This window comes from Diadema antillarum, unplaced genomic scaffold (genome assembly GCF_040938485.1).
Source record: "Diadema antillarum isolate AM-2024a unplaced genomic scaffold, OU_Dant_1.0 seq00000950_RagTag, whole genome shotgun sequence".
In the NCBI taxonomy this organism is placed as follows: Eukaryota; Metazoa; Echinodermata; class Echinoidea; order Diadematoida; family Diadematidae; genus Diadema; species Diadema antillarum.
The window spans coordinates 71,096-81,808 of record NW_027271798.1 but is presented as its reverse complement, the minus strand read 5'-3'; the positions used below and the strand labels follow the sequence as shown (position 1 = coordinate 81,808).

The window sequence follows — 10,713 nt, the reverse complement described above, 5'->3', positions numbered from 1 at the left end:
ATAATTATGCGCCAATGAGAATGAGGAGGTGCCTAACTCAATTGGGGTGATTGACTTCATACGCCATGGTATAAACGCCTCGATCTGCGCCATAATAATAAAGATCACACTTGTACAAAATAAAAACACACCAAACACACACTAGACAAGACATACATGTGTTGCTCGTTCAGCTCAGGGAGGTATACAACTCGCGATCCACACAAATACAACCGTATTTATATTTGGCGCAGAGTGTCTGTATGTTACTACTTCTACTTCTGCTTCTACGAAGATATCAGCAGGATCCATAAGTCAGGATGTAGTGCTAAGGAGTTGAACTTAGGTGCTCATTTGCAGTGCATGCTTGTTTTTGCATTAAAAATATATGGTGCGAGTAAAAATCCAGCATTACTAGTATATAGTCCCTGCTATTTAGTATATAGTACAACGTTGTTGACGTATGATATCAAAGTTTTTTTTTTTCGTTTTGTTTTTGCTGTTTTTTGCGCATGAGCAGATACAGGTCATCGTGGCAAAACTTAGTTGTGATGGACATTGGAAAGACCAGTCCGGACCCAGAAGAGCGTCTTCTACGTTCTTTGCCTATCAGACCGCGCCTGAACGATTTCTCCACATGCAGTGAATGAACATCTCCGAAGAAGCTCGAAAAGCACGTTGGGGCATTAGGATTACGTAAGTCGGAGATAGTGGCTCTTCAACTGATATGTTTCTGTGGCTAAAATTCGGGGTCAATTGAACCATCGCGAGAACTACGAACCGGTCTATTCCATGATACGCTGGTCAAATACAAACACTCCGAGGGCAGCTTTGGATGGAGGTGCACGTGTAGACAATGTATTTCAGGTGACCAGTCGGAGTGGACAAAACACGCGATGGAAGGTGGTGCCACATCGATGAGTCCGGCGAGCTGCGAAAAAGGTACGTGAGATAGCAGGGACAAGTTAGCTGCGCTTGTCGATGCCATAATGAAATTTGGATTTCATAGTTTTAGTCCACTAATACTTGTAGTTATTACCTTCTTTATTAATTTCTTTGTGCATGGATTTCCCCAGGCCTTTAGATATATGAATCAATGATATAACGGGCCGTCGCCTGCAATGTAAACAACAGGGGCTATTATTATTCACTCGAACCAAGGGGGTATACTTCTACACGTATTGTAGATGGTTGATACAACCATGTAGGTTTTGGAGTCGTATAGAGTCAGTGTGTGTGTTACTGTTAGTGTGATGATTCTTCTTCGTATTTTGATCGTTTGCTGACAATTGCTAGTAGCCCTGGAGGCTCTGGAGCGGAGCACGAGGTGCATCGGCGCCATTCGCCCGTGGTTACTTGTTCAGTCTTATAGCATGTGGGCATAGCTCGATAATGGGACCTGGGAGGTGGACCACTTCTCTATCAATTGGACAGTTGTGCAATGTATGGAAGGACACCTTCACCAGGCTAACACCGCGTGAATGTATATATATATATATATATATATATATATATATATAGTGGGATCGTTAACGTTCATGTGAGTCGATATCGTGAAATACCCTCATGCACACACGGTAATTAATATCACAGGAACAATATTCCGCCTCTTCTAGAACAGATCGAGGCCCCTATCACCCTAGAGTAAAGGACACAATGGTTGATTTACGGTCAAATAAAGACTCGACCCACCTATATAGAGTAAGACGTCATAGCATGGCACCCAAACTAGCACCGCCAAGAAAATCAAATTCAAGTAATTGCTAAAAATGGTGGGTACAGAGGCATGCAAGCAGCCCGATTTGTGACGGGGATTTACTCTGGATAATCCAGTAAACATGTCACAACTTACGATGACTAACTTGGCTGGATCCCCTCGAGGAAACGAGACATTGTGTTCACCTACGCCTCATGAGCTTTATTATAGAAAAGGTATTCCATGGAGAATTCAACCTAGACTTACATAATGTGCTTAGAAAGTATCTAGACTACGAGGTTCCCATGATGAACAGTATGACGTCGTATCAAACGTCATCTCCACAAGCCAGCTGAAAAAGTTATCATTCCCATGAGACGTAATCTTCCACAGGAACACCCCCCCCCCCTCCAAAAAGACAAAACGAAACAAAGCAACCCCCGTAACTTCTATCGGTTAGTAGTAATTTAAACCAAATCAAAGGTACAAAAACTCTTCAAAAGCAAAATTAACATATTATATTGCCCCACTTTTGTCCGCCCTGAGTAACCATCCTGACGGAGGTGTCAAAGATAATATGATCCTAGCACATCTTTGTAATCAATATAAATGTCGTTTCCACATTTAAAAGAATATGCGATGCAAGAGACTGCCAGCATGAGCAGAGAGATGGCAGCCTTGTGATTGAGAGATCCTAGGGTACAAAATAAGGGACTACTTGTCTTCACCAACCTGTACCTGTATATCGCTGGATGAGAAGACTACAAAATCTCATTTCCCATAATTATATACTGAACACTCACCGTGTCGTATCAGTCTTGAATGGGGTCGCCATAACTGGCATACATACAGAGCAGGATATACCAGGACCAACTTCGAGTTTACAGATTGAATTTTGTTGAGGAACGTTCATTTTGGAGACGGATGCAGGGATGGACAGAGTTCATGAAGGCCAAGCTGGGTGTAAAAAGATATCACCTTCCCAAAGCCAATGCAATATTCATCAGCTTGCCTCGAGCTTGAATCTGCATGAATGCTGTCCGTTTCGACGTCAACTTAAGCAGTGCCATACGAGTACCCTACAGCGCTGATCATTGTGAATGAACTTTTACTTACCATTTAAAAAACCCAAACAACTTGTACAATGTACATCCAATGTAGAAAGGCAGCAACATATCATATTTAAAGCAATTTCATCATATTATACAAACATGATAAATTTACATACAATATTGGTAAATTGGGAAACCAGCAATGAAATGCATCACACTGCTAATCAGCTTTAGTATCCATACAGGGGGAAACACACACACACACACACACACACACACACACACACATACACACACGTTTCCATCCGTTTTCGTAGTTTATTTAATTGTAAGTTAAAAACATATTCTATCGTACGTAATTGGTATTTTACAAGACAATTCTTCATGCCAATGTTAATGCTTTTAATTCTTATTCAAAGTGCTAAATCTTACATTTTCATATTTTTCATTTGGATTCAATACTGAATGGTTGAGAAATCCCTCAAACTAAACTTTTGCTAAGTTTAAAGAGGTCGTATAGTTTCGGTTGAGACTTAACTTCAGGTTTTTATTATTATTATTATTATTATTTTTGAGGTAGTGAGAAACCTCTTCTGAAATATTAAAGAGCATGCATTCCATGAGGATTTCAACATTTATTTGATGAAAATTGATATTGAAATAGCTGAGATATCCAAAACAGAGTGATCCTAATAAAGTGTGGCACCCACATTTTATTATACGATCGTTTTGTTTTACTTTGTTTTTAGATGCTTCAGCTAGTCCAAACCCGATTTTCATCAAATAAACTTTGAATTCCTCTTAAGATGGTATGCTCTGTACTATTTCATAAGTGTTTTCTTGGTATCTCGCGAAAAAGTTAAAAGCTCAATTTTCATCTCCACCAATACTGTACCATCCCTTTAAAGTGGTGTCATTGATACTGTCTGTGTCATTGTTGTTATTGTCACTATATATATATATATTATATGTATATATATATATATATGTATATCGTAATTTTTTTAGTTGATATAAAAATTACTAGGTTTACACGTGGTAGAAGACTTAGTGATATAGTAGACTGATATGTGGAGGTAACCTTATTAAAGACTGATACTATATATTCGTAATAGTTACTTTCCTTTTTATGTGCAACAGGAGTGGAACTCTATTCTTGTCCGTTGGTAAATATCCCTACTCTTGACCAGTTACGAGTGATAGCTGCGGAGTTAGGATTCCAATATGAGAACGAAGATTTGAAGGTAAGAAATAGTACCATCATACACATTACACAGTGTTTCTGCTTTCTTGATATGACATAATGTGCCTTGTTGATACAGTTTTCGGAATATGGCAAAGCAACCGTTGATGAATCAAAACTTAAGCGTTGGAACCATGATGCGAACATAATGTCCATATGAGATGGAGAACGGCAGGGCTGCCAGGCATTGGGGACAGTTAACTGAATAATGGTCTACGGACCGCCCTAACCTGTAAGTCAGGTGCCTGCAGTGTTGGAGATTTATGAGACATGGATAATCATAACATAGCATTAATAGCTATACCTTTTAAAATCTCTTGTATTATAAAAGAGTACAAATTGTGTCAAAACGAAGCCTTCAATATTTCATAGATGTTGAATCACTGTCTGGGTAGACTCGTGATCACAAAAAATAGAAGGATATTATTATGGCACAATGTTATCATTGCATAACAGATCCCTACACTCTCCTACCCCCTCTTGTCACACCTTTCCCATTGCCATTTTCTTTGAAGGGGAACTTAGTTTGAAATAAATGTCTAATGTGAAGAAAAGTGACTGTACTTAATGATAATGTGTAATGCATGCATAACATAATTGTCCTGATTTTCATTCATATTCTACAATCTATGCTAAACCTTGATGCGAGCATAGCAAAGTATTTTCAGAAGTTAAACTCTAGCCTCTTTTACCCTTTGCCCTGCCAAATAAAATTTATAGCGATCAATTTGCTAAGCAAGTGCAATAAAGCTCCCCGTTGAACTGACCTAGTTAAACTTAAAATTATAAATCGAATATTATTTTGTTTGTCCACGTACCTATCAGAGGTGGATTTTAGTGTGGGGATGGGGGGGGGGGTATAGAGATACTAGTACCCCAATCCCTCACCCACACTTTGACGAGGAGAATCTCTTGACGAAACTCTTGGGAAGTTATGAGTTGTTTTGAGGTTTTTGAAGAACAGCGGCCCAAAATGCCTTTTCGTATGTCCGATATTTTGCCGCGACCAACGTATACACATCTCTTTGTAGATAAGTGTGTGCCGTTTTAAAAATTTCTGAATACATCAAATGGAGTTTATTTAAGGGAATGTTACAGTAAATTTGTTCATCTAACTCTTTTTGTCTTTAGCTCACATGAGTCAAAGGTTCGGCGTCCATCGTGTGTCCCGGGTAAATTTATTACCCCTTTTCAGCCTCTTTTTCAAATGCAAATGCAATAAAACATTGCATAACGGATTTTAACAAAACTTGGCAGGTATCAGCATCCTAAAGGTAATAGGGATGCTCACTTTGTTCCAATGGACATAATCCATGTAGTCATGGTCAAATCTTCTTCACCCTTATGCTTAGTAATACAATCATGTAGTTCCATATGTGATAGAATATCACAGTGTACAAATAACCACTAAAATTACATACCCCTTTTTGCAGCAATGCGTGGAAGGAGAACTTGCAATTGTACTAGCGCAAGACCATAGTGATTGACCCTTCGGATCTCTAATCAGCTTACTGTTTGTTTGTTTGATCGCTTGCTTGCTTGTTTTGTTTGTTTGTTTGTTTGTTTGCGAAGGGATTTTCTTGTACTTGTAATTTTCATCCTCTTTGCACATCATAGAAGGACACATTTTGGTAAAACCAGTTGTATGTTTAATGCTCATTTGGTTCCTCACTATCCACACCAAGAAGGGAAGGTAAAGACAGGACTCCCCCCCCCCCCCTTTACAAACCTGAAAAAAATATATATATATACTCACTGTAAAATGTCCCTCAAGAGACGAAGAGTGTCCTCACAGAGGAAACTACATGTGAAGACTTTTCTCGTTCTTTCTGTCTTTTTTTTTTGCAGATTGATGCTCCAAAATAATGCTTACTTTACCATACAGTCCCACTATTTGACAACAGTGTGACTGGAGAAAGAGAAAATGCAACTTTTGGTCTTAAACGAGAGTTTTACGAAATAATGATGTCAGATGTGGCCAGAGAAGACATTGCTTTAATAAGAAATGCACATTTTGCGTCCGGCATATTTTTTCCTGAAAGGCTCTTAAAATGCGGTTTTATAATGTACAATAAATTTCGGAGTTCGCCCCGCGAGATGGGGGATAGTTAACTCCTCTCACACCCTTCCCTTTCTCAGACATCTCCCTTTTGTGGAGGACTAAAATATCGAAGTACTTGTCTTCTTCCCAGAAAGATGTATGTATTCATACATGAATGCATACGCTAATAGATCATGTTATATTTGTGTTTTTATCCTGAGACATTAATCATGATGTCCTTGTTTAGTTTGCCTCCTTTACCAATCGAATACAAACGAAATAAGTTCCCTTGCCCTCATTTAGGGTTATTTTGTGATTAAAATTTATCACGAGTAAAACTACACGATAGCATGCCAATATTTAGGTGAATTCAAAGCTGATTTGGAAACAGATTAGTCCTGAAATGTTATGATGGATCTTGTGTTTCCGAGTGCCATGAGAAACACTATCAAGTTTCTTGACGTGAATCAAAGTGTGTATTGTCTCTTTCTCTTTCGCCCTATAGATCTGTAAAACCCTTATCGGGGAAAGTATCCAGTCTATAAACAACATCACACATCTTGCGGAGCCGAGGTTACCCACCAGGTACCCACGCCTACCAGGGCATCGACCAGACCAAAGAGAAAATCCATACAATGCATGGTAACATTTCATTTAATCCTTTGGAGTATACATTGTATTATTCTGCTTTCTCTCATTGGATATCAGGATTGTTCAACTTAATGCACATGCATGCCATAATAAGCGTGTCAATATGCAGTCTGCAATGTCTGGTCTGCAAGTATATGCAATGTCCAATGCGATCTTAAGTAAAGAGTCAAAGTGTAACAGAATAATCTTAATGATAAATCGTAAGAGAAAAGAATTGACAAGTAAGTAGCTTTTGTTTGACATCCTGAAATTGATTAAAGTACAATGTAATATATAAAAGTGAGAGAGATAATAGAATAGGACTTGGCCGTCGTACCCACTAATCTGTGTTGACGCTACAAAAATTTCTACGCGCTACAAAAACTGAATTTTGGTTGCGCGGTGTCGATCATAATTTTGTATCGTGTTCGTAGACAATGAATTAAAGGTAGATGAAAAAGCATAATACTTGTTGTGAAGGAAAATCAAGCAAAATGCTTTTCAGTGTGTAAAGAGCGGAATGAAGTATTATGTAACACTGATTCTGATACAGGAATTGGAAGTGTGAAATCCATGGCGCCAAGAGCGGGAAGCTGCTGGGAAAACGGGTGGCCATCAAGGACAATGTTGCTGTGGCCGGCGTTCCAATGCTAAATGGCTGCCACGCTATGAACGGATACACTCCCGACTTCGACGCAACTGTTGTGACGAGGATATTAGACGCAGGTGTGTGTGTGTTTCTTGTCCTTTTATCCTTTCCGCCTGCCGTCCAGTTTCTGCAGAGAATGGAATTTATCCACAATCTGACCTTCATTCCTGACAGATCAACAGACTTCCAGATATAAGAAGTGACAAAATGATAACATAATTATAAGAGGAGCAATAAAAAAATCCTTAACACCAAGTCAGACTATTGTAATGGGTTATCATATTGACCCTCTCATTCTCACCGACACGTTTGGCGACTGCTGCGAGTCCAAAGCACATTTTAATTCTGCTGGGCTGATCTGCAGTAAATCAAGATTCTCAAGGATCTCTCCTCTTCTGAAAGAGCTATAAAACTGGCTTTTTTATTCGCCAACGAATAGGACTAATCTTTAAAATCTTGCGTATTGCATACAAGCGCATAACTATAGTCAAGCCCCTACATCTATTAGTACGTAAGTCTCACAAACATACTCATAATCTGTTTAGTTCTATAAAAAGACTCTCATCTGCTACAAATCCCGAACAATGAAAACTAACAGGAAACCGAACATTTTGCTTGTGGAGCTCCCAAACTGTAGAAAATCTAGAACTGTGGTATTCTTTAACCCTAGAGCCGGGGGGGGGGGGGGGCTCTCAGGCCCCCCCCCCCCTCCAGATCTCGGCCGTCGACCGCGCGATCGCGACGAAAGTTGGCACACACATTGCCTATGATGTAATCTAAAATACCATGAAGTTAAAGGACAAGTTCACCTTCATAAACATAAGGATTGAGAAAATGCAACAATATTAGTAGAACACATCAGTGAAAGTTTGAGGAAAATTGGACAATCGATGCAAAAGTTATGAATTTTTTAAATTTTTGTGTTGGAACCGCTGGATGAGGAGACTACTACAGCTTGTGAGTCATATGCGTACAACAGTATAAAGAAAAAAAAAAGAAAATTCAACATATTTTCACTTTTTTTCGCATAATAAAAGAGCAATTGACTTGCCTCTTTCTAAAGGCAGGGGGAATAATATTACCCATAACATTTATCGGTAACGAGTCAGGGGAATGTGTACTTTTTTCAAAAGATGGAATTTTGTGAAATTCTCTTTATATTTTCCTTATATTGTTGTACGCATGTGACATCTAAGTTATTCATACACTGCAGTAGTCTTCTCATCCAGCGGGTACTGCACAAAAACTTCAAAAATTCATAACTTTTGAACGGATTGTCTGATTTTCCTCAAACTTTCAATGATGTGTTCTATTAATATTGCTACATTCTCTCAATCCTTATGTTTATGAAGGTGAACTTGTCCTTTAATTTTTCAAAAAATTATCATTTATGCTAAATTATGCTAATTTATGCATACTGATGCATGAAATCAGACTATTTGGTATAAATCACAAAATAAAGCTCAAAACAGGCACATTTTTTTGTGTAAATATTCTTTTTAGTGTCCTTAGCAAATGTTTTAAAAAAATTGTGATATCAGAGAAAAATTCTTAAGTATTTTATTGTTTTTTGAATTTCTTATGTATTTCCTTGTTTTTTCGACTTTATGTTTTTCATTGTTTTTTCGATGAAATTTGTCCGCGACATCGCTTCAAACAAGAAAATATGTTATTCATTGATTTTAATTAATAAGACACCAAAATAATCATGCTCTTATGAAATTTGACTGTAAGCACAGTTTGCATTGAAATTGTACACGAATTCACGTTTTTGAGCAATTTTTGGTCTGACATGCATGTACATGTTGATGCGTAACTTCGGAACCGCGCGCCCGGGAGTCGCAAATTTGGTGTCAAAAGATGCGGGAGACTCGAAAGAAAAAAGTCATGAAACGTCGCAGCGATAGCTTTTTGCGATTGCGATACATCGCGCGGAACGTCGAGGGGGGGGGGGGGCTCGGAGGGCCCCCCCCCCCTGCCTAGTTAGGGTTAAAACAAGGCTTATATCACATATTTTTATCTACTAAGTAACTACTCATCATACATGACGTATCAGGAGCGCTTGCAGCGCAGAAAGTTATGTACATAGGTTCTGCGCTTTGTAATTGAACTTATTACACGTATTATCATAGTACTTACCTGAAGTGAGTGTTGGCGGTGTATAGATGTAATATCAGCTTGCCTGATTTCCCCATATAGACACAAAGCAATAGGGACTGAAAATGATATTACAGACACAATGAGTAATTTCAGTCTTTTCATTTATGCTCCTAACATCCTCAAAGGGGGTGTTATAGCGGGAAAGACTGTGTGTGAGAACCTGTGCTTGTCTGGCACCAGCTACACAGCAGCCAATGGCCCGGTGAAGAACCCACACGATGTCCGGAGGTCCGCAGGTGGATCAAGTTCTGGGAGCGCTGTCGCGGTAAGATCCAACCACTGTCTTGATGATTACCCATTTTGCGTGCATGATATGGATTTGACTTTCGCGCGGATATTGTAAATGACTTGAATCATTCCTGTGCACAACGAATCCAACATACCCTTTTTTGTTAAAGTTGTATTTTGTTTATGTGTGTGAGTTTTAAGAGTTCCTATGCACTGTACCTGATATTGATATCATGTCCCGCTAACTCACCTGGAAGTTTTGAGTGCTATAGTATGTTGCGAGGAAGATTATCTTCATTGCCCAGTTATAGGACATAAAAAAATCTAATGTCATATTCTCTCGTGGATTACGACATGAGGGTCCGGTAGTCCAAGTACCAAACGATCTTTTCATGTCCTTTAATTCTCATGTAGCGCCTTTGTTGGGTAACTGTTTAGGCCTATAAAGAGTGGATGTTGATCAAGATCTATTTTCTTGAAAGAACAGTCTACATTGTATTATTTAGTAAATTGTATTTTTTAAATATTTGAAAAAAAAGTATAAAATCACAGATATGTGTTTAAATTGTTTGTATCAAAGAAATGTTTTTGTGTTGAAGTAATAACTTTGTAATTCATTTATCCTCTGTAAAATTATGTTGCTTCGAGAAATCAATAAATTCTATCATTTGAAAAAAAAAAAAAAAGTGTGTTTCCCTGTCATTTCCAAAGCCCGTTATAGGTTTATTCTCTTTCCGTATCAGGTCTTGATGCGAGACGTGGACATGGCTATTGGAGGCGACCAAGGAGGATCTGTACGTATGCCAGCGGCGTGGACCGGGATTGTTGGTCTGAAGCCTACCCATGGCCTTGTCCCCTACACTGGCGCCATGGCCATGGAACCAGCGCTGGACCACTTGGGACCTATGGCAAGGACGGTCCAAGAATGTGCCCAGTTACTTGAAGTAATGACATGGATGCTGAGTAGAATCATAAAACATGTCTTTCATATCAGAATTTATGCCATCTCATGAGAATAACCATTTTTGAAGGATA

The 10,713-nt window shown here is 38.8% G+C and overlaps 1 protein-coding gene across 1 annotated transcript in view; it reads left to right on the top strand.

Annotated features, from left to right (window-relative positions):
* The first annotated feature begins 875 nt into the window (after positions 1 to 875).
* The window catches only part of LOC139741744 (amidase-like), a 31,066-nt gene continuing 21,228 nt past the window's right edge, over positions 876 to 10,713 (top strand). Inside the window, exons 1-6 of the mRNA XM_071652329.1 lie at positions 876 to 921; positions 3,868 to 3,971; positions 6,517 to 6,653; positions 7,195 to 7,367; positions 9,576 to 9,715; positions 10,422 to 10,622. Of these exons, the coding sequence (XP_071508430.1) occupies positions 876 to 921; positions 3,868 to 3,971; positions 6,517 to 6,653; positions 7,195 to 7,367; positions 9,576 to 9,715; positions 10,422 to 10,622 (801 nt within the window). The remainder of the gene's footprint in view (positions 922 to 3,867; positions 3,972 to 6,516; positions 6,654 to 7,194; positions 7,368 to 9,575; positions 9,716 to 10,421; positions 10,623 to 10,713) is intronic.